We start from the raw sequence: 27406 nt of genomic DNA, 5'->3' as shown, positions 1-27406 counted from the left end.
TTTCAGCTTAGTAATGAGCAAGCTCAAATAGACTTACCAAAAAAAAAGCAACATCTAGTCACGTTTATTTGCCAATAAAATATTGCAACCTTTATTTAAAACAAAATGCAAATTGGCAAAACTTTGTGGAACGACAGGCAAAGAGGCCCTTCAAAGGGCCTTATTTACATCAAGTTTAACACTGTTCGCAGTTCACAGTCAGACAATAGTGAGAAAATTAAATTAGAAAAACAACCAAAATATATTACAATAACAATTAAAAACAAAAACAGTTGACAACACTGGTAGAGTGATTGGTGATTAATGTGTTTCAGTTTAATCCATTCCTGTCCTCTGCAAGTTCACTACTGATACAAACAGCGTGCTGAGTTGATCAGTCTTTACCCCTCCCCCGCCCCATGCACAACAGACGCGTTTGGAAGAGCGACCTCCTTTGGTACAGACACTTCTCATCTTGTCGATATTACAGGTAAGTCAGTCAGTCGTGTGTCCCGTAACAGATTGTTTCCTACCAGCATGGAATAGACTAAAGGTTTTGTTCTATACTACAGGCAATTGGAGTGCAACTCCACTGCCCATTCATGCAAAACATCCACTTGCACAAGGAACTGGATAATGCTATTYGCACAGAAGGAGGAGGTTTTTGAGCATGCTGTAGTTGCTACTCTTCAGTTTCTGTCAGCTACTGGTTAGTAACAGGCCTGGGGTTGAGTGTTTTAAAACAAAACACAGCAGTCTGCAACACTTGCAAAAAGAAAAAATCCACCTTGATTCATTTAGTGCTTGTCACAGCTGCTATTGCCCAGGAGCACCAACGGATACAATCCTGAGCCCTTCTGCTGCCTGGGAAGCCGGTGTCAGGTAAGTGGTACAGACGACGTCTGTGTTCCTCTATCTGAAACACACTGACTGCAGAGGGCACGTACCCCGTCTTACCTGATCAGTCTCACCCCTCTGCCTTTTAAAAAAGGGCTGCTCCGTTGAACCCAGCAGTTCTGGTACAGCTACTGCCCATAGTGCAGTAACAGAGGGGTTACTGAACCCCTCCCTGTGGGGTTCAGCTCCTGCTGCCTGCAGAGCACGGTGTGCCACAAAGCTCTTAGACAAGCACACTCGTAACTGCATGTCAACACGCGGGCGTTTTGACTGTGTTCTCGTTGACATAAGGCCAGTGGCTTTGAGGAGGAAGGTCCTGTGTGAGGATGACAGGAATAGGTAGGTGCACCTCCCCACCGTGTTCTGCGTCAGGAACACTGCTCCCTTCAATTCTGCTTTTCCAGCTGCTTAACTTGATGCAGTCCCAAGACCAAAACTCTTATTTCAGCTTCATCCCTATGATGAAAATCATGATTAAATCAAAGTGCTGCCAGWCAGACAGCAGAGTGCACCAGTTTGGGGGTTAAAAGGGTCTGCACTGCAGGAAGAGAAGAGAATTGCACCTGGGAGCTGGCTAATTCCCCACAGTAGCTAGGAAGAGAAAGTGCTCCAAGTCAGCTCACTTGTGTGAGCACATGCTTTGTGCTTGGCATTACCAGGCTCTACTTGATACCATCTCCTTTTGCAAGGAAGATTACTTACTTTTAAATTCTAGCCCGTACTAGTGCAAGTTAATTAGGGAGCCAGGCTACAATTGCATTCTTACTGTACAAGTCCTTCTCACAGTGGTGAAAAAGAAACCCAACAGGTGTTTATGCCTTCTCCACAAACAGCAGAGCAATGCCTGCTCTTCACTGGAAGAAGTATCAAGGCTTCTGCCTCCTTATGGTATTTTAAACATACGGTGCAAGGCTGAAAGCAGAGCAACTGCTACAGTAGAGAGCTGTAAAGCTGAACAGAAAGCTAAATCGGTATCATCAAAAGGGAGACAGAGCTGTGACAATTTAGGAGAGTGGCTGTGGAAGGATGAAAATTTGACCTGTGATTTGTAACAGAATCAACTTCCCCAGATACCGTCCTTTTGCTACCTTGCCAGAGGGCATGAGGAAATTCAGACTGTGGAATAAAGTAATGTTGGGCAAGAGAGTGAGCAGGGGCAGCAGCAATGTTTAGGTGCTGGTGGGGGGAACTGAGTGTCAAGTCAGCAATACCTCCATCACCGTCTACCAGCTGCCAGTAAGATAGTACATGTTACGAGCAAAGAAAACATTCTTAGGAGAACCAGTGACAGGCAAGTCCCCCAAATTCCACTGTCCTGTTTTGCCTCTGCTGGAGGGATCAGAATTGACACTCAGCTTCCACTTAAAAGCAGCTGGGTTTTTCAGCTCAGAGACTGCAGAGCAATGATACCGCCCAGACCAGACCAGGGCACTGCTCTGTCACACTGTCCACCACCTCTGGAGTAGGGAAGGAGAAATTGGGCAWCTTAAAAGAAGGGTGGATAACTAGTGCTGGGAATCAGTTTGATAGGACACAATTAGTTTTCTCAGAAGAGTAAAAACAGGTTGAAAGAGAGTTTAAATAATTAGAAATTCCAGGAATTGTCTGCTGTTCTGTCACTTTTGCTGGAGCTTTTCTGGGAGACTGGCATTCAGGGGGAAAAAAAGGCTTCTTTCAAAATTCTTATCAAAATTGGAGTAATGTCTACAATAGGCTTAAAATTTTCTGGTTAAAACACGTTTCCTCTAAGAATTGCTTCAGTTTCAATCTGTTTCTACTAGGCTGAGTAGTAGTACAAGGATGAAACGGTAAGATTGTCTCCCAGGACACGCAAGACCKGGCTATCTGACGCTACAGAAGCTCGCATACCTTTTCAATCCCTTTGATGTTTAAAAGGCAACATGAAGCAACACCACAAGGCTTTTCCCTTTGCAGGTCACCTTTCCAAAGGCAGACAGTTTGGTGTGCGGGGATGCACACACGCAATAACGATGACTGGAAGAGATAAGGTAAACCACAAAAGCCCTCAGTAAAGTCTGCAAGATAATGGTTTGGTACTCTGCCTTACTGTGAAAGAATCCCAGTGCAGCCTTTCCGCCATCCCCTCTGCCCCGCTGCTCAGTGGGGTTTGGAGCGTAAGGACTATAGGAGAGGAGAGGCAGGAGCTCTGCGCTACTGCAAAACTAGACAGCAGGCTCTGCCAGGTGGGCTCCGTATGACTAAGTCCGGCCTGCTAACTCAGKCTGTCTCCACTTGGTACCAGCTCATCAGAGTAAAACTGACTTGTGAGATCAATTCAATCACTTTAATATCTGTCTGATTTATGGTGGAGGGTTTTTTTTTTTCTTCCCTCACCATTTCACTTACTTTGACAGTGAAGCTTGCATGGTCCATTTCACCTTCTGCACCGCTCCACCGGTGTGCATTCACACATCGTGACACAGCTTTACTTACCACAGAACAGTTCTTTAAAAAAAAAAAAAAAAAAAAAAAAAAAGATTCCCAGACACTAGCACATTTTTAAAGATTTTTCAGGCCAATGTCTCACTAGGCTGCATTGGAAAAGCTAAGGACCTATGCTGAGACTGTGCAGCCTACTTCTGAGCACCAACAGGGCAATGCTTCTAGATAAAAATAGAAGTGCCAATCCTCTAAATTACGCCTGTGCCCCAGCTCAACTCTAAATGCTGGGATTAAAAGCAGCACAGTCACACTTCAAAAACAAGTTTAAAAAGCATTTTAGCCAAAAATAAAAGATTTAAGGTGCAAAGCAAGCCAGATCCTCTATCATCACCAACAGTGTGAGAACTGAGCAGCAGCATGCAGGAGTACATCTGTATTTGGAGATAGGTACCAGGCCTGTTTTCTCCCTTTCTCAAGCCAAGTGATTGGTTGAGGTCTTCCCATGTGCCAGCATGCTTACAGCCTAGGGAGTTGTGCGCGTACACAGACACTGGCTTTTTGAGGCCACCACAGTCTACTAACAGCACTAGGACTGAGGAAGACACTGTCCACCACATGATTGCTTTCATTCTGGGATTGTCAATAGGCAGCRGAGAGCGGTGGGACCCCTCCAAGGCAGAGCCATACTAGTTTTTGTAAAGCCTCGGGCAGAGGAGGGTGCAGTTATATGTGCACGTTCCCTACCCTGCAGCATGCGAGTCTGGTCTAGTCTAAGCAAATGAAAAGACAGCTGCGATTCCCACGCGTGCTCACACAACTCTTCACCTTCGTATCCAGGGGAGGTGAAGTGCCTGCAAGGTAGGCAACAGAGCAAACCCCAGAAAGCTATCAGTGTGCAGAGTTAGTGTCATGGCAGAGTAGCGACTGGTCCAGTGATGCCTGCAGCAGTGCGGGGGCGCAGCAGGGCAGGCAAGGCTGTATCTTCTGGTTTTCCAGCTGGCTGCAGCAGCACTCTGACTGCTAAAGGAATGTAGAGAGCAGCCAGGGGATGCAGGTGGTGGGGGCTCTGCCTTACCTACTATGGGTCCCCAAGGTAACAAAACAGAATTGGGAGGTCAACCTGGTAACGAGTTAAAAAACAATCTAGCACTTACTTAGAAAACAAAACAAAACAAAACCCAACACCACCACCMCCCCCAGTAACGACAACACTGGCAAGTTGTGCAAGAACTCCAAACTACTCACATATGACCATCAAGTAGCACCCGTGCTAGACCACTAGAAATGGGTATCAACCAAGTGAARGCTGTGTGGTGGGGAAGCGGGGTATTCCAGTGGTAAGTCTGCCCAGCATCCCTGATGCTTCAGGTATAATGAAAATGAGAACGTGTGATGGATGAGGTGGACAGGAGGGAAAAGGGACAGTTTCCATATATTAACTCATTGTGTAGTTCTCGTTACAGCAGCAACAGCACTGTGGAAGTAAGCCATCTGGGCTAGTGCATCCACCTCCAGCAGCTCCAAATACTGTCAGTGCATTAGACCTTTCCCCCAAACGCACGCAACCATCCCCTTCAGAGCTGCTCCAGCTCAGACTGCTTGGCAGTTGGTACCAACAGAGCCCCAGTGCCTTTCCTTTGCGTTGTCAGGAGGCCAAAGCATGCATTAGTGCAGATGGGGAAGGATCTGTACAGCCAAGTGGCCTGCAGCCACTGCAGTACTGCAGCTATCACGCGGCAAACCGTCCTGCCCGGAGCAAGAACCTGCCATTGATTCTCCTGCCCCTCAAAGGGAGGAGCAAGAACTTCCTCCCCTTGCCAACCCAAGCAGATCAGACTGACTGGGTAGGGACAAATGCTTGGTGTTCTGTCCCTTAAATGCTTTAATCTACCCTCTCCCTCCCCATTTTTGAGATGAACCTGTAAACGTGAGGAGAACTCAGTGATGTGAGGTACTTCACATACTCAAGTATCAATCTTTCCTTTTGAAAGCATCAGTACAGAAAAAAGTCCCCCCCACCCATGTATGTTTCTCTTACCCAGATCGACAGTAGCTACCTTTGCACCACATCGCTGATTTCTTGGACACATGACAATAAGTTATTAAGGACAGGGTTTGCCCCAGGGACGCTAGCAGCTGTTGATGATACCTGCAGTTCCTGCAGGCTGAGTTCCAGTTTGCTCACAGCTTCGCGGAAGGCAAATTTGTTGCGTGTATGCGGGATGCAGTCCACGTAGCCTGAGCAGTAATCCAACAGCTGGTGCCCTGTGTCCACCAGCTGGCTGTTTGGTGTTGGCTCGGTGATGGCACTCGAAAGAAGATCTGCACACTCCAGCAGTGCTTCCTTGCTGATTTTATCTGCTGAGATTTTCTCGGCTGCCTGTTTGGTCTTTCTCAGCGCCACTTTCGCGCCAGCTGTGCCATTGGCCATTTTCACCGGGGAGGTGGAAGACGATGACAGAGGCACTTGAGGTGGAGGCAGCACGGGCCTCCCAGATTTTCCACCAACAGGTGCTGCTGCTGCCGCCGCTGCCTTCTTACTCCCTTCACTCGATTCCAGTCCGTGCTGCACTCCTGCCACGATGCCCAGATCTTCTGCTGCATCTGAGCAGGCAGCTGGCTGCTGTAGGAGCCTCATCACTGGTGGTGGAGGTGGAGCACACTTTGGTTTTACCCGTCTGGGCCGGTCCCTGTCGCCGGAAGAAGTGACCTGATGCTCAGATAAGAGCTTAAATTTATTACCCTGAGAGTCTGTGCCAATAAGCTGCACGTCTGCTGGACTGTGTTTTAGAGTGGGTGAGATTAGGACTGGCACTTTGTGGTTATGAGTGGTTGGAAGTATTGCTGCAGCCTTTACTGGAGATGACCACCCTGGTCTCTCACCATCCTCAAGGGCCCCCTGTCGTGGGCCAGTGTTTTTTTCTTTACTCTTAGGAGCTGCTGCCAGCCCCGGACCCTCCTTTTCTTCCAAACCAGAGGGGGTTCGGAAAGGGAGAGCTGTGGCACCCCTCGGCAAGAGTTTTGCTTTTGGTCTCTCTCTGGTCAAAGCAGGGCCTTCTTCAAACCTTTTGGGAAGCAGGTCACTGGCCCTCCCCATGCTCTCATCTGGCTGAGAGGAGGTGGACACTGTCCGTTCCAGCTGGATTTTTGACCTCTGGGAATTTCTGGGAAGGGTCATTGCCATCCTATCCTGCTCTGGAAGCCCTGAGGACATGGAAGATGTAGAGTTTGACCTTGGAAAAGGCTTTGAAGCTTCTTCGCTGCCAGTGGGTTTTCCTGCTCGTAAACCCAGTGTCTTTTTGATCAAGCGTGGTGTAAAGAAACCTGTGATGCCCGACCACCCGCCACTGGTGCTCACGCCCCCACCAGCACTGGTACCACTGCTGTCATCACTGTAGAAGGTCCTCGGCACAAAGCCCCCTCCATAGCACTTTGATGGTGCCAGGCTTGCATCCTGCTGAGCGGGAGCAAAAGAGAACCCGTCTATGTGCTGCAAGGAAGCAACAGATGAAAAGTTACCCGTTAGCTCATATTTCTTGTGGGGCTGATTCTCCATCTCCCGGAAGGAACTGCTGCGCTTTGGAGGTGTAGGAGCATTCCTCTTCTTCATAAAGGAGCTGAAGAAGCCGCCTTTCCTGTCCCTAGTGAAAGTGGTCTCTTTGGCATCCTCCAGCAGGCTGCTGGGTGACTTGTCCCTCTGCTTGCGAGGCAGCGCAGGAGACCCACTTGTTGGCTGTGTGCTTCTGATAAAACCTAGACAAAAGAAACAAATGCAAATCTGAAAAATCATTCTCCGTTTCCACTTTCCTATGCTGCAGGAGGTTTTACGGTCCTGGGATATTTAGCAGCCCAGGGTCTGCAGAGATGGACTGAGAGAGGAAACTAGCATTTTTGGTTTTGTGCTCATGTGCTTTTGATTTCTTTTTCTCTACTTCTGCATGTAAAACTTGCCTATTACCTAGCATTTAGGAGAGAGTTCAGGAGAAAATGAAGTGCTCTTTTTGTCCAGTTAGTTTCTTACTCTCTTCCTGTAGCTTTGTCCTCCTTCCCTAAATACAGCCATTATAAAAGAAAATCTCCTGATGTATTTTGTCAGTTTTAGTTTTGAAGCTGTCTTGTTTAAACAACAACAAAACCAAATTTAAAGGAAAAAAATACAATGGCATTTATTGAAAGGACAACCAACAAGCTGCARTGTCTTCTAGTTGCTAGTAAATGACTGTGCTGCTGCAGTGGCAAACAGCCTGAATGCCTGCAGCTCAAAGCTCTGGCCTGTCACAGGAAGGAGTGCTTGGGCCRGATGTGGGCTTAGTTGTCAACTTAAGTAAGCCTGAAGAATCATCTAGCCCGAGCCCGCAAGCACGTTTGCCACAAAACTGTTTCGTGTTCCAGGATTTTGTTCCTTTGTTCCACAGCCTGACAACAAAACGGAGAAGTCTGCGCAGTGTCTGCCCAGACATGGTCTTAGCTGTCAAGGGTAGTCCTGCATTCTCAGCAATGAAAAGTGACACCTGTACTGTGATCAAGAACTCCCATCGTCCTGTACCATTCTACACCACCAAACAAAAAGGCTCTCCTGCTTCCACATCAGTCATCTCATCCCTCAGCTGCCTCAGTTCCCCGAGAAAGCAAAGCAAATCTTCCCTTTTTCTGACCACTCCACTTCACTACTTCAAGAAGAGTAAACACAGCCAGGGAGATTTCTAGCCCTGCCTCTCCTACTATAGAAACACAGTAAGTACTGCATTTGGGTTACAAATTGAGAAAAGTCACTGTACTTAATTGCATCCTCACTGAAACGTTGAGCCAACAAGCCATCCTGCAAGGATAGTTTGCTGTAGATCTCCAGCTGGGAGACGTTGTTCCATTTTCTTCTATTTCTCTGGCAACTTACACCAGCAGCTAACCTATCACAGAAGACACGGTGTCATTGCCACTGTCCTAATGCCCATACCTGGTGCTGAGCTGGAAGCTGAGTGCTCCACAGTATCTTGTGTTCCTTCAATATTCTCCTTGTTCTCTGCCTGTTTCTTCAGTGTTCTAGTCTTGGAGGGAAGCATGGGTAACCGGGGCAAGTAGGGAACTATGGATGAGGAGGAGGCTGTTCTTCCAAGCTCCTCTGCTACCTCTGTAAGAAAAAAAACAGAGGGAATAGTTGGAAGAGAGACCAGCAGAGGAAGGGAAAAAGAAATCTAGGTCTGCAGACCCAGACTAGGAAGAAGAGGTACATGACTGAGAAAGCAATCTATAAATGCAATTTTTGCTCGAGTTCAGAGGTGTTTATGCTAAGATGCCTCCCCTAATGCTTTCAAATTAACTCATCTATATCTTTGTAAATTCAGCACAAAAAAAGGTGGTTAAGATCTGTACAAGAGAAGGTCTGTGCTGGGATAAGGGCTGCTTATGGGCTAGAGCTCAAGTTCTAGAAAGCAGCTGCCTCTGTTTCTAATCAAGGTGTCGYATACAGATGTCGTTGGGATCCCCAAAAGTTGTGTTCCCTCTGGATCTAAGCTCCTTTGCTTGAGACAAAGCACTGGATCTCCCTATTAGAAGTGAAGACAGCACGTTTCCTTCCCAACACCAATACAGGGTAAGCGATTAAAAACAACAAAAACAGATCTCCTGGCCACCCCCAGGTTGGCATTGCTGGGCACCAACTGAAGTGCATGTTCTAAATCTTCCCTGATAGCATTCAATCACCTGATGTGTTTTTTTTTCTGTAGTAGGGAAATGGATGGATGGTTCTGCCCATTTCCTGTCTAGTTTCACAGTTCTCCCAAGTATTTATCTCCTAGTTGACTATGTTTGAGAGCTTAGGTGCACAGTTTTGCTCCTGGAAGTAGTGAAGCAGAAGATCCAGAGATCAAGGCAGACTTTCTAAAGTGAAACCCGGTAGAATAATATTTCATCACACAATTTCTGAAGTCAAAAATGGACCATGATATGCATGTATCTTCCTCTCTCTCTCAGCATCACTCACCTTCATGCTCGAGTCTGGGAAGCAAGAAACAATATTCTTTAAATCTGTTCCTTTGTACCTTGGTGCTCAAATAAATTACTATACTGTTCCCTGCACCAGAATATTTCTAAACTGTATTCAGTATTTGTGCAGTAAATAAGATGACATATTTGCAGATATGGAGTGGAAAAGTTAAGTAAGGGATGAAGCCTTCATCACACGGCTAGCACTTCAAGGCCAGCAGATGAGCCTTAAGAGTCTGTCCATAAGCCTCCAGATAGCATTCTGGAGGTGAAACTGTATTACTAATATTTCAGAAATAAGGCAAAAGGGACACTCACCTTCAGAGATGCTCGAGTCATGGAACATGGTTTCAAAGGCCTGGTGGGTCTCAGCAAAAGAAGGTCTGTCTGGTGGATTCCACTTCCAACCTGCAGCATGAGAAAAGAAAGGTCTCTCTCTGAAGCACAACAGAAGGCAATTTTTTATTCTGTTCAGGAGGCAGAACATACCTAAGCTCTCTGAACYGCAGACTGTGACCGCCTACTACTATGTAGTCTTTAGATTCAGTCAGGTACTAATTCACAGCGGCAATCGCCCTTACATAACCTAACAAATGAGGTCTCGAGAGCAAAGGAACCAATTTTAGAAAGCTCAGTCTCTCCCCTCTCCACAGGTTTTTCTGATCTCCCCAACCCCTTTCCTCTTCCAGGCAAAGGAGAATTCCATGTTTGCTATCCTGGCTGTGGGGACTGAACTCATCTACCAGGTCACAGATAACTGTCCGCAAAAAACTGCAGGCAGCGTTCTGYTCATGTGCTCTGAATACTGAAATTCAGACAGTCTCTTCCAAAAGGAAAAGTGTGTGCACGTACGCCCTGTGGGGAAGGAGGAAGAGAGCGCAGCGCTCTACGGCAGAGCTCGGTAAGTTACGGAATGATGATAAAAGGTGGAATTTCTATAGTYAGAAAACTACACTGGGGGAAGGTATCCTGGGAGCGCTGATCTTTTGACGTCAGCGAGTGGTGTGAAAGGTGACTGGCATTCTGCTCATGTTGTGGTGGATTAATATCATATTAATTACCTGCCTCTTAGCTTTTGTCCTGCAGAGATTTTGGAGGAATCTCCTTCCTCACTACTCTGCATCCTTGTTTCCTAACTTAAGTTCCCGCCACTTTCCCTGAAGAGCTTGGTACTGGGCTGGAAACAAATCACAGATGGCCTTCTTAAGCCTTGGTTCATGTGTCTTGTATGTTTAGGGCCACACTAGTAACACAGGTTAGTATCACCTCGGTCAGACTGGCAGGGTCTACTCAGAGTTGTCTACTTTCCTCAACAACATGTCATGGTTTGCTTCTTAGGATCCTTTCAGCCTTCTGCTGAATATATTTTTCTGCTCTTCTGAGACTGAAGGATATTGGCAATTCCCGTAATGTTTTTTTGCTCTCTTCTTGTAGCACACTAACTGTGGCTTTAGGTCATTTGCTGGTAGATTTTCAGTTTGTTAAACAGCACAAGGGAGCTTTTCATGGCCACTGATGAGCAGTGTCTTGGAGGATTCATTTCATGCAACCTTCACAACTACAGCTCTCCTGCACAGCTGCTGTGTTTAAGGAGAAATGAGTTTTCTTCTGATTTTGTGTTTCCATAGCAAGAGTTACCACTCACAAAATACTAGTATAATTTGCCACAATGTACTATCTAGCTGTACTCATAACAATGATAATTTTGGTGGTGAATTCTCACCCCCTTGAGATTAGACTTGCCTGGCATCAGTAACCAAGTATCTCTCAGGTGGAGACTTCTACACTAGCTAGCCGAATGGCACATAGAAAGCAAAAGACTTAGAGTTAATTACAGATTTCTCCCACCCATCCCAGGCTTTGTCCCCCAGACTGGAAGAAAATACTTACACGCCCTCATCAGTTCATAAACCTTCGGAGGGCACCCCTCAGGTTGTTCCATTCGATAGCCCTTCTCCAGCAGATCATACACCTGAGACAGGTCAATGCCTGGGTATGGTGACATGCCATAGGTGGCAATTTCCCATAACAGCACCCCAAAAGCTGCAAAAGGAGGAAAAAAATAATCCGAGTCATAAGACTGCCCTCATCTTTCGTGTTTGTTAAATTTTGGGCGTATTAGAATTGCGGCCTTCACTGCAGCTTGAGGCAGCATCTCTTTCTCACAGATGTTTCAGGTCAGCCTTGACAGAAACATTACACGCTAAAAATGCTATTGAGTTGTGATGTTATAGCCTGGCATTGGAGCTCCTCCTTATCCATATGTTTCTGCCCAGGACAGAAAGCAACCTACTCTCCAGGATATCAAAGAAAAACAAAATGCAACAGAACAGAACATTAGAGTTTTCTTACCCCACACGTCTGATTTGATTGAAAAGGTGTTATAGGCCAGGCTCTCAGGAGCTGTCCACTTGATTGGGAACTTGGCTCCAGCATGAGCTGTGTAGGTATCTCCAGTCATAAGTCGACTTAAGCCAAAGTCAGCCACCTTCACCACATGATTTTCTCCAACTAAGCAATTCCGGGCTGCCAGGTCCCTGCATAAAGAAAAATGCACAATGTTTTACTGAGGCAAAAGCACTTTTAAATACAGTTTTGTAGTTGAGTAGTCTGTCCCTCTGTCTTAGGAAAAAAGCACTCTCTACATACAGCAGGTAAAGATAATATGAGCTTTACTCTAAATAGGGTTAGACACTGATTGGAGTTATTCCTAAGAACAGTAAGATTAGGGTTCATTCTTTAAATTCTATCGCGATTCCAGTACGACAGCTGTTACGGTAAAAGGTTTATGTTTCCTAAGAACAGGATGAGACCAGTAGCTCATCATGTACTGGTAACAGCTTTATGGCACCGTTTTATCTGATGGGATTAAAATAGGACATTCTGGTTTTCAGTGTTTTGCCCTGAAAGGGGACATCAGGGCTGGGAACACCAACTAACTTTCATAGCTGTCAGGCTGTCATTCACAAGATTATAAGTTTACTATGAAAGTCATGAGAAGAAGATAACGCAAGCCAGTGCCAAAGACCTAAATGGCAGCACATTACAAAGCCATTCAAATCTCCTTTCATCATAAGATGTAATGTCAAAAACAAAACAGCCAATAGATGTCCCAGCATGAAACCCAATTCTGGAAGAAAGCTTCTCAGAGAAAGGAGTTCCTGGGCCACCATGGTGGTGGCCCATCCATCGTTACAACCTGAGACTGTACCAGCGCAATAGGATTTGACCCACCTGTGAATGAAGTTCTTCTTCTCTAAGTATTCCATAGCAGAGGAGATCTGTGTGGCCATGTAAAGAAGCACAACAGCACTCACTTCCTCCCGGTTGCATTCTCGTAAATAGTCTAGCAGGTTCCCATATGGCATATATTCTGTCACAATGTAAAAAGGTGGCTCCAGGGTACACACACCTAGCAGCGAGAAAGAAGGAGCATGTGAGTAAAGCTTCCCTTTCTTCCTTAACTCACCAATCTAACGGTCTAATGTCCATTCGTTGTATTTTGTACCAGTTAGTATTTTTGTGAAAAATTGACGATTTTCATCTACAACCAGGATTAGTGCAGCCTAACTTAATATTCAGTACTTCTATCGATCTAGCTGTCCTTCCACTTTATGGATAGAGAGAAACACGTATATACAAATAGCAGCGCTCTTTACACAAAAAGGAGCCATTCTGTCCTTTGGAGGGTTACCGAATGAAATAGGAGGTATTTTGAGCATGTTATCTGCTTTTTCCCTCCCCTCCCTCTTCCTCAAGCTAAAGAGTGGCCAGCTGGAAGGAGGTACCTGTCAACTGGCAAGATTTCCAGACTGAAATGTCACTACGGAGTAATGTGAAGCACTCCCATGTGTGCTAGCTGGTAAGTGATCAGCACTGTGGGACCTGCTCCTAAGGCAGCATTCTCACACTCACATTCCTCAGATGACTACTTGCTACAGTCATTGCAGTTATGTACAAAGCATGTCCTAGCAGAGGAGGGCGGCAGTAGGATACTCGTGTCAAATCTCTGTGCAACGCATTCTCTGTCCCACTGCAGTGCTGCTGAATGTCTGCTCATTCTGTTAAGCACATACAGGAGTAAAACAAAATGACACTGTGCATCAGAAGGGCAAAAATGCATCCGAGCAGAAAACTTCGTCTCTGCTCCTGGTAGCAGACACAGTTGGGCAGACATATCGTCTGTGCCCATTTCTTAAATGGGTACAGAATAGTAGAGACTATTAAAATCATTCACATTCTTCACATTTCTCCTTTAATCCTACACTTGGCTTGACACTTCTGCTCCTGAAAGCAGCAGAAATCCAGATGCAATTAAACACTAGTAAAGGTATCTGCTTAAGAATCTTTTACATGTAGAATTAACAGCTATTTGGACTATTTAAGAGTGATATCATATCATATCATCAGATGTATGTCATGCATTTGCCAGAGAGATAAGCAGGGCACAGCCAAGCTGTAAAGCCTACAGATTTCTCCCATCCATGTGCTGTCTAATTGACTTTCATCTCCATTGCCTTGATCTCATGTACTTATTTGGTGATATCTAGTGGTCCCTTCTCACAGCAGCAGCAATCTGGTTGTCTTGTACTTAATTACAGATAGATTTGTTTTATTTAGTGCTGCTTTTTCTAAAGACATCTCTGATTTGCTAAATGGGAAACATGAGGAAAGATAACTGTTGCATTTCCAGTACGTTTTTTTCTTCTCTTTTGAATGCTCTTATGTTTTCAATCTGCTCTATCAATACAATGACTGAAAATTATTTTGAAAGGCTCATTTAACTAAGCAGAAAAGGAATCAAACTCTTAATTGGTAACTGACTCCTGGAACATAGCTAAAACCAAGGGTATAAACTAAAAGGAGACTGACATGGTAAACTTGTATATAATGCATAGTCAGGCCTCAACAACAAACCTGTGTATTAAGTAGCTATTTGATGTTTTGTTTAAAATCAGTTTATCTTAGCTCCAACACTACATAAAGGAGCAAGTTGTCAAAAGCATCACCCCATAACCTGACCTGATTGAAAAAGAAGTTATACAGATAGAGAGTATCTGCCACTGCTTGTAGAGAGATTTCAATTTGATGGAAAACAAGTAAGAATAGAAAGATCAAGCTATTTCACTAACCTAATAACTGCACTAGGTTTGGGTGTTTGATTTCCTTCATTACAGCAGCTTCTTTCAAGAACTCTTCCACCTCCATGGTATCTTCCTAGACAAACAGGGAGACAAAAGATGACAAAATTTATCTTTGTGACCAAGGTCTGTTTAACACCACACATTCTAGCTGAATATAGATGATAGAAGACTCATCTCCATTTTGCTATTTTGGCTCTTACCAGAGCAAAAAGGGAATATAACAGACCTGAAAAGCTGGCTGGCCAGCCTGCAGTGTGGCCAAGCGACAGATATGTAGTACCCAGAAGGTGTTATGCTTTTTGGTTGGTAGCTGCTGCAGCTACCAAAGTAGTGTGGGTGGTGAGAGGAAAACTCTCAGGGTCACTGACTTAATTCTACTATAAGAAGATATAAAATCAAGTTTCAAAGCTCCCTTAGGTAGGAGGTACCTAGAATTGCAGCTGTGATGTTGAAACAAACAAAAGGCTTTGATAAGAAATATAAACGGAGAAGTTGAGTTTTTGCAGGAGTAGAGGAAAGCTTGTAGATGATGTTTCCAGCACCTTTGGTTTCTTAGAAACCTCCACATCTCTTCTGAGGGAAAAGAAGTGGACTTGGTAACCATTTCTACAGGTCTGACTTGGATACGCAGCTCCAGCAGGAGGTTGCAGGGCCAAAAAAATCAAAATCCTTTCCAAGCCACATGCGTAGTGGCAAGTTCGATACGCTAACTTTGTTCTACATACTGCTCTCAAGCATGGATTTTATACAGATGAGATATTTGTATCATTAGGTGGCAGAATTGAGAACACATTACAATTCCTTTATGCCTGAGTATGAACGATGGCAGAATGACTGGTACACAACAATCTATAAACTTACCTTTAATGTTTTCACAGCAACCGTGAGATTATATTTCTTCCAGACGCCAACGTACACTTCGCCATACTGCCCTCCCCCAAGTTTATGCTTCATGGTGATATCAGTTCGCTCCATCTCCCACTTGTCGTGGATGGGAGACACCCCATAGACAGTGGGCTTATTGCACTTGGGTGCTGGGTAATGTAAAGTTGTCACCAGTCCGTCTGCTACTGTTGAATGATGATGCACCAGCTCTGCTAGGGTGCTGAAACGGCTTTCTGCTGTCACATATACCTGTGAAAAAAGAACCAAGAATCTACTTAAAAGAAGGCAGCTGGAACCTTTCAGTAACACTGGAAGACAAATACGTGTAATGGCTTAAAAAGATACTATGAGAAATATAATTTAAAGTAGTCGTTGTTCACAGTTTGGGAAAATGAATATTCTATCTATGGGATTTTTACCAGCAGAAGGCAGCTGGAAATGAAGGAGGGCTATCGTTCCAGAGCAGTGCTGCCTCCTGCCTCATGCTTTACAGGACTAGAAACTGGAATTCTTTGTAGCCAAGGGTTAAGTTCAGTCTCTGCACCCCTTGACCCAACATGCTGTTATGAGATTGACCAAGGTTAAAAATGTTGATATAACAAAGCTCTGCTTGTTCCAACTGGACCAGTGGAAAGATATCGCTGCATCAAACAGCAACTGCTTTGCTCCCCAGCTACGCTCTCAGCCTGGATAAACACTGTCTGCACTTTCTCCAAAGTGGTGCTCTGTGAGTTAAGAAATACAGCATAAGGAGAGATGTTCCTTTCTTTTATTAATAAGCCAGTAGGCCTGTTTCCCTTCACACACATCCCTCCTCTAACTAGTGCAGTCTGCAGCTTAGGAATCTGCACCACCTCTTAATTAATGTCCTTATCTCCTCTACCCGCAGCGTTGTCCGGAGAACCTTACCTTCCCATCTGAGGTGGTGTTGATCCTGTAGTGGTAAACACGTCCTTCGTACCTGAGCGAGATGGATAGCTGCCCTGGGCTGCTCTCGCTTTCACGAACCAGGAAGCTGCCGTTGATGAGGCTGCTCAACAGGTATTCGGCTGCACTGCGTGACACTGGCCCATGATACCACGAATGCTTTTCCAGGCTGTTCACTGGTGTGATGTAGTTGCTTGGTACCCAGCCCTGCCCATTCTTAGAACGTACCTCGCTCCATTCACCATTCTGGTTATAACCCAGGACTCTCAACTTCTCACCTAGGACCAGAAAGCAAAAAAGCAAAATAATCTATTGGGTCTCATTAAGAGAGACACTCACAATGAGCTGAATAAGCCTATGTTTGTAGCTAACAATAAAAATCCACAGCAGCGAAATCACAATTGCATTGCTCTATTTAAAATATTTTAAAAGTAAAGTCTCAGATAGACAACAGAACGATTTAAGATACTGTTCCCTAATTTACTGCAGTTTGGATGATCAATTCAAAAGCTTCCCGTGGTTCAGATTTTTAGACCAGAAAGACTTTTTTTTTTTTTTTCTTGGAGGGCTAAGGATTGTCTCCATCTTGAAGCCTTAAATAGCATTTGATTTAAAACAGTTGTGCAACAGAGTGTATTCTGATATACACAGTGAACAGAGACAGAAAAATCTCTGGGCAGTTCTTAAAATTGTAGATTTTGCTCCACTTGAAAGAGTGATGAGCTCTGTTATCACCAATAATGTAAAGGTTCTTCCCTTCCCCTCCCCAGGGAGGTGATTTGGGGAGCTTAGGATAGGAACAGCAGTAGCTGGCTAGACTGTTGAGCAACATCATGCAAAGCCCTCGCTGTTCTAGGAGAACTTCCCAGCAGGTGTCCCTCTAACACAAGTGAGAGAGGGCGTACGCTTGCTCTCAGCAACTTGAAAAGTAATCGGCAGCTCCGTTCATTCCTGCTCTTTCCAGCAAAATGACTGGAGAAGGATTCGACTTTCTATTTTGTGTGGCTGCGTTTACAGGCACATTGCTGCTCCGCGACTCAGAGCCCTTACCTTTGGTGATACTGAGCGTGTTGTCACCGCTTGCTACAAAATCGTAAAGTGCAACAAAGAGATTGGGATCGCTCTCAGTGGCTCCGAGCAGGTTCTCCTTGGAGCTCCATCTGATGGCTTCGGTCAGTGCCTGGGGTTCAACCTCACAACCATAGGGGCGGTGCAGGGCCTCTAAAGAAAGAGCAGATGAGCAAATCACTTTGTGTACAACTGCAAATAAATCAAAATCCAGCGTAGAGCACAGCGAAGCTCCTACTGCGCAGTATGCCCTTTATGGAGCAGGAACACCACATCTGGACATTCAGATCAGTGATCAATCCCCACTTTTTAATCCCCCCCCCCAATTTCTTAGGGAGGCTGTACCTCTGTTTAAAAGTGATTTGAAGAAACAAAGGAAAAAATGTCTATACTGAAGTGTTATGCTTTAAATCTCTATTGTTTCCATGGCTGAAGTAGATAGTTGGATTTGAAGCCAACATTACAGCAGCTAGGACAGACTGAATGCGATCTACAGGGTTGGGTGAGTGGCCGATTTGGTGTTAGTAGGAATGATGGTGATTTGTGATACATTTCAAGACTGTATAAATAAGAGGTTTAATATTGTCAGGGAGACTAAGTAGTTAGGGTGATACTAGGTATTTACTGGCAGCCTTCCTGAAAACCCAGATAATTCTGTTCTGCTGTTTCATATGACAACTGATGCAAACTTCATAGTACAAGGATGTGGGGGAAGGTACTAGGTTTGAGCTTGTTTTATAGACCAAAGGAAAAAAAAAAACCCAAAGTTCTTGTGATGATAAAAATAATGTAAATACACCAGGTTTTGGAAAGAACTGTAGTAAAAAGTAAATGTGAATGAACACTTCATGTTAGTGTTATAACTAGAATTTTTTTCTAAGACCATCATGAGCTTTCTCATCCACAAAGAAGCTTTCCAGGAACATGTAGCAGAATAAAATTCAATATTAAGATAAGAGAAAGAGCAATTATGTAACTTCATACATGCAGGCTGCTCAAGCAGAGCAAAAAAAGTGTAAGAATACAAGCGTTTCCTCTGATGGCACAACTAACAAGTTTCTGCCCTGCTGTGCATTTCCAAATCGTCTTCCTGAACTTACAGAACTATACTGTAAACAGACTCAGTTACAATGCACCAAACATACAAAGTCTCCTTTACAAAGTCTGAGGATTTCGTTGATTTTAAATCATTGCTTTGGCACAATTCTGAGGGGCAGAGAAGTCAGGCGCAGGATGTTTTGCAGCAGACCGCCGTGCACATCGCTGCCCGCGTCCCCACCCTCCCACGTGTGCACGCGTGAGCGAGAGCTACCCTACGCGGCACTTCAAAAGAGAGCAGAGTCTAAACGCGACGCAGGACGCGAAAACTGGGAAGCCAGTGAGACACAAAACAGGAAGGGGTCTATGCCAAGCAGCAGGCAAACATACGCCAAATCCGTGTCACGTGACCAAGCTCAAGCCTGGAAAAGCAGAATGCAGGGGGTTTCCCGGAATCTATATTCAATTTTTGGACCTTATTATATGTACACAAGAAAGTAAACGGTTCAGGTTTGTTCGGTTTTGGTTTTAAACATGCAGCTAAGTGTCTTCTGAATGCACTTCTGGTAATAACTCCAAGTCATACTGCTTGCAAAATTTGCTAATCTTGCAATTATTTAATAGCTTAACTCCCTACCAAGGTCCTCCTAGCAAGAACAAAGTGTATAGACATTCAGTGACCAAAATTCCACTTCTGTTATTTAATTGGCTGCAGATGCAATATTAACATACACTTCTTGTTCCTAACTATCAATTGCAATTACTTTTACAGCATCCTAACCCATCAGATGAAGAACATAAGAAACCTGGCACTATCATGGAAAAGAGGAAAATCCCAGGGCCTTCCCAGCTTTCTACATCAGAGCACCGCTGCAAACATAGCAGTAGTTTTTGGGGCTGAGCATGCATAAACGTGCCAAGTTATTAAGCATTAGGAGCTGTCTGGGTGGCAGCAGAAAAGAACACCAACTGCTAAATCCAGCTGTATTTATGGAGTTAAAAAGTACATATGAATTAAATAATACATTCTTTGCACTCCTATAGCGCCTTGTGTTAGCGAGAGCGTTTCAGTGCCTTAAGCAAAATCACTCAGCAAGTCTGCTGTACACAAAACGTGACTTTGATCTGCGCTAGCTCCAAGCAGCAAACAGAGAAGCATGCAGAGCTTTCAGGAAATGTCCCGACCTTTCAGCTCCATAATACCTTAATGCTGTTCAAGTAACTTCCAATTAAATATCTGCTGAAATGTCAAAGGCTTTAAACAAAAATACCTGCATTCGTTTTATTTTACAGTCAAAGCGTAGTTTCTTCAGTTTCTTTTTCAAGCGAGAACTGAGCATCGAACTCTTCCTTGAGCTACCGGAGAGCGTGGTCAAGCACGCGGCCCCCCACGTACCCGACGGGCAAGCCCGGAGCAGCCTCGCAGCGGGGCAGCACGCGCTTTGGCCGAGGGCACGCCGGCAGAAATGCCACCTGCTGCTCGGCGCTCAGCGGCGCTGCCCACATTAAACCATTTGTGGTGCTGCGCTGAGCTGCCAGCAAGGATTCAAAGCAGATGTGGGACTACTACCACTTCCTTGGGAATGCCCGGGAGGCTGGCACGTGTTCCTAACACCCGCATTTTATGTACAAAAAGAGCCAAAAGAAGTTAATGGTTGATGAGGACTTTTAATCACTTAGCTACAGTGCATACCTAAAAATGAAATGCTCTAAAGAGCTTACATCTCACTGACCTCCTTCACTCTCATTTTTGGAGTGACTCAGACACTTAGATAACTGCAAGATTTACCCAAAAGCTATTAAACTGGGGATTTACCGGAGTATAAAAGCACATATTATTATGTAATAACCTACACCGTGCAGGATCTAAATGGTCCAACATGTACGAAAGACTAGTTAAATATGACAACTGCATAGACCTCATTAAGGAAACATTCACATAATCAAAACATATGACAAATAATACCCCTCCGAGTGAATGTTTCATAAGCTCGGTTCACACCAAGAATAAGGAAGTGAGGTGCAAAGGTCTGTTTTATATCAGCTCTTTCTAAAGCCTAACCATAAATTGTATATTACTACTTTCATTTCCTACACAACGGAAAGCTTACATCCTGGTGTATTGTACAAATGCTACACGATTAAGCAAGGAGGTTATGCTTCATCCATCTCCTTCCTTTTCATTATTCCCACAATACAATACGCTTCTTTCCGGCCATGAGCGCTTTTCCTATTCTGCCAGCACGCACGGGATGTTACGTCCCCCACCCCGCGCTGCCAAGACTACAGTTACCGATCTCATGTGGCCAAGAGCCAACAGGGGAACAGCCTCGCACACGCCAAGTCTCAAGTGTCAGAATCCTATCAACTGCTGAAGTGGTCTGTTCTTCTGAAACACTAGCTGTGTAACCGCTCATAAAAATGAACCATTTCAATAATCCTCAAAAGTAGGCAAAAGCACACGCGCTCACCCTTCTTTGGCTGGTCTCGTACTGCAAGACAAAAAGAGACTTAAAAAAGACCCGTGTTGTCCTCTAAGCACCCCGAGTGATAGAGGAAAAGGCTGGCACAGCGCAACGCCCCGAGCATCATACCTGCGAACCCCGACGCACCAGGCTCAGAGGCATCGGCAGCCAGGCAGCCGAGCAGCCCGCCCTCGTCTTTGCCATAGCTGCTGGACTGGAGCAGGACCGTCCCCACGATCATGCTGGGCCTTCACAGCGAGCCGAAGAGGCTGCTTGCCGCCGGACGACGCGGCTCGCCGCTGCCAGCGCCAACGCTCGCCGGGCCGGGAGCCAATGAGAAAGCAAAGCGCTGCCGAGCCGGTGAAGGAGAAACGCGGAAAATCCGAGCTGCGGATTCAACCCGGTTACGAGCTGGAAGTAAGGGTGGAGCCTCCCAGGGAGCGCTGCACAAACTGCGGGTGTGGGGACCAGAGCGCAAGTCGAAGCAATATTGAGATGAGCTACAAAGACGGACAGTTTTGTTCCGTTAGAGTTAGGCAACAAAGTGTTTGGGAGAAAGCAAACAGTTTCCTTGGAGAAATTCTTTTGTACAAATCACAGAACAGCTCATCCACGAAGGGGGCCGCCCAGACTGATTCATTTTCCACTCCACATACCATTGCTGGAGCACTGTTTACATGAATCAACAGGAAACTAACACTCACGAAACTAAAAGTCAAAAGAGAGGTACAAGCYCTAAAATAGCACTCCTGAACGTTTCAGGATTTCACAAAGAAATAGAAAGGAAGGACAGTACAAGAAGCCCATTCAGAGCTGCAAATTTGCTGTTTTAGTAAGATTCAGGTCCGCTCTCTCAAAGAACACTATCAAATTACCCCTCAAAAACGTAAGGATTGCTTGATGAAAAGCCTCAGGTTTCTAGCAAAGCTTGTAAGGTTTGTAGCAGGAGAGGCTCTTCTTAACATGCGGGGAAGGAAGGGTTAAGGAACAAGGGATCACCTCGGAGGGCTCACACCTGGGAGCCTGGCGAGCCTACCAAGGGGTATAAAAGGGGGCAGGCACAGGGGGGTGAGTGGTTTGGCCTTCTCTGGAGGGAGAGGAGCTGCTGCTGCAGCACAGCAGGAAAAGCAGCTGGACCACGTGATAAGGACTCAGAAGAGACTAAAGGTAAGAAATGAGTGRCTTGGCTTGCTCTAAATTCTTGTGTTTTGTGAAGTTATGGGACTGAAAACCTATGAGATAAATCTGTGGATGCCCTGGTGTAATGGTGACAAGGAGTTATTTTTCTGCTATATGGCCTGTGCTATAGTTAATCCCCCTGTATTACCTAAGTGCAAAAAACGGCTAGACAAAATGTCTTAGGATCCCAGTGTGCCATCGTCTTCCTCAAGTTCTAACAACTGAGTCACCTGCTCTCCTGCTCCTCCAAAATGAAGCTTTACTGAGCCCTGCAACATGCAACCTGTTTGAGGCCAACCTGCCTTTCCTTACAAGTGTCCTAAGCTTCATCTTTCTCCCCTTTGGTTTTTGTCTCTTGTAGTTTACTCTTTTCTCCCCTCCTATGTGCACTGAATTACACTGGTACTTGAACTAACCTTGGTATCTCTGATGAGCAGAATAAGCAGAATCTGTAAGAACGCATAGCTTGAGAAAAAATGTGGATTAGGTTTGGGACAAGCAAGCTTCTGAGTTAGGGCTGAAATACAATCAAGAAATGGCAAGCTACATATAGCTTTGTTAATAAAATAGTCTTAACTGTAACAGTTTAAAAAGTGAATAACTTATTTACTTATTTGTTAAAATACAAGAGATGTGTCACCAGTATTGCTGGGACAAGGCAGGGCTAGCAGAAGGCAGGTTAGGTTCCAAATGCAACTTGCAACCATATCTACTGAACCTGTTAYGCTCGGCCTCTATCGGAAGCGTGCTCTCGGCCAAAGCTGCGGGCGCCTGGGTAACGCCTCGCCTCTCTCCAAGTCTCCCGCAGTGAAACGGCGGTGCCGTCCCCGTAACGCCCCAGCCGCGCTGCTTGGTGTGTTTCGCACTGCTGTAACCGGGGCAAGCGCAGGGATCCCCGTGCTGCRCAGCAGGCAGCTGTTCCCAAGTCCCCATCAAACGCACCCGGGCAGAATAAAGAAACCCAGCTTTTTTCCCCTGACTTTTACGTGAGCATTATTTCCTTTGCAGTCTTTCTAGATAGTTACTTTCCCTTTTGCCCATCGCTATGGCACCTGCATCCACCACAATAAACCTCCTGTTCCTATTCCCTTCACAGTAAGGGTGCAATATAAACTCTTCATTCTGGCATACTCAGCTTCCTCTGAGGAGGAACCCACCTCTTAGGCACAGCAGCTCTTCCGAAGTCTTAAGACTGTTCCCTGTGGTGCTGTTCAAAGCAGTTTCCGGAGACTGCTTACCCTTCCTGTACGATTYAAATCTTCCATTTGGAAAAATTTCTCTAGCTCATCCAGCAGTGGGAGAGAGTTAAATGTAAATATCTGAAATCTTGCTGACTACAATACTTTGAAATGCAMAGCTGAGGGAGCGTCTAAAAAAATCGCTATATATTTAAATTTATTAACTGTCAATGTCTCTTAAGCAAACAAAAGAACGTGTAAATAGAAATACAGCTCTGAAAAGGRATTGGTGTTGTTGGCAATAAGCCGAAGTGACTGGCTTGGCAAGGGAAAGAAGAGAGACAAAGGGCGGGCTATAGGGTAAATACTGGTTATTACACAGTCTCAAGCTGAGATAATTAGCATTACACATTAAAAAACATAAGGTGTATAAACAGGGTTCTAGCTTCTGGCTTTTCACAGGCCTCTTATTTACAAAGGGATGCTTGAATACAAGGCCACAAAGATTCCTGCACATGCCACATCTTACACTTTATTTTCACTTTGGGTTTTTAAGTATCAGTATAAATATCCATGCTGCTATTGCATATGTAGACTCATTCTATATGCCTGATTTTAAGACTATCAAGGAATAGGCATTGGTCAACTTAAATCACGAGGAGCAGATGGCCAAGTAACTAATCATTGTTAGCACGGCTGGCGTTTTCCACTGCATCTTCAAAGCGTACCTCACTTCGCGCGCTAGACTTCGAGAACTTCAACCAGCTTGTCAGTGGGAGCATTTCTGTCTTAATGAATGTGAGGAAACAAAATTGGTAATACAGCAGCAAGCAAGTTTCCTATTTTGCTGACATGACTGGAATAGCGTCAAGTTCTACAGTAGCTTCGTTGCTGAAGCCAAGTCTCAGCACTTCCTACTAACCAAAAATACTCAAGGCAAACTTACTCCATGTTATAAAGCCAACCAGTGCTGAATAGGGCAAGCTGCTGCTAATAATGTGGTATCGTAGAGGCAGAACTATGAACTTTCTTTACCCTATTAACAGATTTTTAGCCCCCACCTAAAGAGACCACCTAGTCTCTTTGCTGACATACATGTGGCCATGAAAAACATCAGATTAAAAGCTTTCAGATAACTTGCATATGGCTTTGGTAAAATACAGGCAATCTAACTAAATGCCATTCCTAGGTGTTCCTCTCCWGCGAGCAACCAGACTCTTAATAACGCGGTTTGCTTGAGCTAAGCACCGATCCATAGTTAGTCTTTAGGCCTCCCACAGAGCAGCACAAGKTTTAAGGACTGTAAACAACCCACCAAGTAAAGCCAAGAAACACAGTTCCAAACCAAGAATTTGAGATGGGTGAGGAATAGGTTTCTATTTACGGTCCCAGCCTGGGAGAAACAGAGTGGGAGGAGACTTCAGTGTCAACGACAAAATTGCATCATGAACAGCCCAAATCATTAAAAAAACAAAACACACACACGGAAGTGATAGAACCTTCTTGCCTCAATTATCAGAATATTTCTGAAAGAGGAAAAGGTGAATAAAAGTGATCTTTGGTTAGGGAGAATAAACTATGAGAACCTAAAAGCTCTCCTTCAAGCTCTGAAGAACAAATTTATTCTGAAACTTAGGACACAGCTGCATGAGGTACTTCCCTGTAGTTATTTCATGGTTAGAGTGGTGGGTCTTTATCTAGCAGATGTTTTTGTCCAGCTTGATATAAAATCCAAGTAAAGACAAGATTTGAGTTTTTGGTGTCACTGAAGTTTAAATGGTGGAAAAAGTCAGACAGATTGATCTCAATTAGTTATTATAGAATTGGTAAGGTTGGAAGGGACCTCTAGAGATCATCTAGTCCAACCCTCAAATGAGTGGCCCGTACAGGGATCAAACCCACAACCTTGGCATTATTAGCACCATACTCTAACCAACTGAGCTAAATCTAAGTGTGAAAAATTCAAGACCTTTTCTGAGTCCACCTGAACTTTATATGAGGTTTGTTATGCAAGATTAAAAAACAAAACCACCCCCAAACTCACAGAATTTGAAAGAAGAAATTCTTTTCACTGGTCCCAGTTATCCTCACACTTCAATGCCATCAAACATTTAGAGGTGTCCTTAGCCTGTTTCCTTGTTCAGATACCACTGATGCACRTATGCTGTTTCTCCTCAATGTCTACCTAATGCAACAATTCATAATTTCTCTACATTCTCTCTTGTAAAGAACAAATTTCTGGAAATACCTTTTTGGTATAAAATCCATGACGAAATAAATCAAGCTTAAGCTCCATAGTACTCATTTCAAACTGTTTGCTCATTCCTTGTTGAATCCGAGGCGCATAAGTAACTTCTATGCCTACATGGGCTATAAGTTACTGTACCCGCTACTGAAACATTTGGTAGCACTGCTGTTTCAGGAGAGAATTTCAAACATACTCGCATGTAATCAGGACAAAAGCTGCTAACTCATTGAACAAGCTCTCATTGCATATAATATTTCTTCACCTCAAAACTCTGGAAAGGATGACACTAATGGAATAAAAGCAGCTAGCAAAATGATGCAGCTCAAAGTACCATTCTGACAAAAGTCAACAGCACAACAGGCAATAGAAAAAGCTTTTCTGCAGTGGGAGAAAAAATAATGTAATTAAAATAAGACAGAAAAAGGGGCTTTTAGAAYGACAAGCTACAAATATACCTTATTTAAAAATCCTAAATACTGTATCAAAATGTCTGCTACCTTAATTACTACAGATTTGTTCAGTTGCTATAAAGCTAGACAGCTTTACAATTGTTGGTACCTAGAAACAAGCAGAGAGACCACCAGCTTGAGATGCTCTGTTACATACCTCTTTCCATTGAGTACAGAGGTGGTGAAGTTCCAATCTTTGTTCCTCTGAATCCTGCCTATAAYGGACAGTAACTACTCCCACAATGACAGTTTTAGGGAAAGGAGCRCTACGAAGGGACACAAGGATTTCAAAGATAACTGGGAAACTGCACACATGTAGATCAAAAGTCTATTTGACATTCTTCCTCAGTTGCGGTAGGTTCCAGTAAACATCTGCAGTATGAAGGGTAAGGAGGATTAGATCACCCCGTCCTTCTCCAGGAAAGGTGGGCTGGCCAAACATTATGAAAGCTTACAGCAAGTCATTTAGCATTTTTTAATCAGTGCTGTGGGAAAGAAGTTGCTTAATGTGGATTAAACTTTACTCCAACAGAATTCCTGAAGAGCCATTAATACCAGCTAGCTTGAAGTCAAGATATTGTCTACTTCTAAGCAAATCAAACACAGGTATTTGCTTACACAGTGTTATGTGGGGTAGGAGGTTGAGGAAAACGAACATCTGCAGTGAGAGCTCTTGCAAAAAGACTACTTAAAATCATGGCTCAGTCAACCCCCAAGCAAGCTGGATAATACTACAAAGTCTAACTGGTAAGAGGTTATTTTGCAGATGTAAAGCAGTGACTGATCACATCTTTTGAGCTAACATGACATATATGTTCAAGCTGCTTTCCAAGTGACATAATTAACKCTTACCAGAAGTACTACATTATCAGGTACTCTCCTCAGACTCAGCACCTGGGAAATGACCATGTTCATCTGTTTCTCAGCTGGCTTTTTAAAGTTTATATTTAGCTTTCGTAGTTAGAGGGGAAAATTTGGAAGGAGGGGCAGAATCTAACTCACTGATYTCTAGTCTCAAGAGTCAAAGGAAAAAGTCAAACTAACAGCCCAAATTTGATTAAATATCATGACTYGAGGCCCATGTAATGATTTTTGCAAGTTCCTGGAACAGGCAACACTACTGCTTACCTTTTGGAGGATATTCAGTGGGCAGAGCTCCCCAGGTGAGCTGATACAGCTTCAGCTTCCAATACATGAGTTTAACAAGTTCAGTTTTTCAATGCAATCCCAAAATGCTTGTTAGCACAGATGCGACTTCTCAGTTCCATCCACCCACACTGAATATGCAGCAACTGCCAAAGCTACACAGCCTGAAGTACTTTTGTTTTTTAAAAAAAAAAAAAAAAAAACTCTAGCTAAAATAAATCAAAACTGTCAACCTGATTTGTCAGCAACCAACATGCTTTTCAAGGCATTGTCTGCAGCCATTYTCTTCTCTTGAAGACAGATGACTTTTATTAAAATATTCACTTCATTTGACTAAAACTCTTGTGATCTTGCCTCCTTGAGATACACTTGCCTTAGAAAATAAACCAGTGTTTCCTTTTATCCAAGAAAAACCCAA

The 27406-nt window shown here is 44.3% G+C and overlaps 2 protein-coding genes across 5 annotated transcripts in view; one reads left to right on the top strand and one right to left on the bottom strand.

Moving 5' to 3' along the window:
- Positions 1-63: 63 nt before the first annotated feature.
- On the bottom strand, positions 64-27087 carry ABL2 (ABL proto-oncogene 2, non-receptor tyrosine kinase). 4 transcript variants are annotated; one of them, XM_085299604.1, is made up of 11 exons: positions 26971-27087; positions 17268-17438; positions 16200-16495; positions 15267-15539; positions 14394-14478; positions 12496-12673; positions 11614-11798; positions 11152-11304; positions 9580-9669; positions 8234-8407; positions 64-7032 (listed from the first exon to the last, which is right to left on the bottom strand). In XM_085299604.1, exons 1-11 carry the CDS (start codon positions 27035-27037, stop codon positions 5333-5335), a joined length of 3372 nt encoding a protein of 1123 aa, XP_085155730.1. In that variant the 5' UTR covers positions 27038-27087; the 3' UTR covers positions 64-5332. The 4 variants fall into 4 exon arrangements, with proteins under 4 accessions (XP_085155730.1, XP_085155731.1, XP_085155729.1 ...); XM_085299605.1 differs by lacking the exon at positions 26971-27087 and adding an exon at positions 26000-26039; XM_085299603.1 differs by lacking the exon at positions 26971-27087 and adding an exon at positions 20918-21263.
- The window catches only part of SOAT1 (sterol O-acyltransferase 1), a 72998-nt gene continuing 67532 nt past the window's right edge, over positions 21941-27406 (top strand). Inside the window, exon 1 of the mRNA XM_085299608.1 lies at positions 21941-21955. The gene's annotated coding sequence lies outside the window, so the exon portion shown is untranslated. The remainder of the gene's footprint in view (positions 21956-27406) is intronic.

Source organism: Rhea americana, unplaced genomic scaffold, assembly GCF_003343005.1.
Source record: "Rhea americana isolate MKP2758 unplaced genomic scaffold, rheAme1 scaffold_151, whole genome shotgun sequence".
In the NCBI taxonomy this organism is placed as follows: domain Eukaryota; kingdom Metazoa; phylum Chordata; class Aves; order Rheiformes; family Rheidae; genus Rhea; species Rhea americana.
This window is presented reverse-complemented; position numbering and strand designations above follow the sequence as displayed.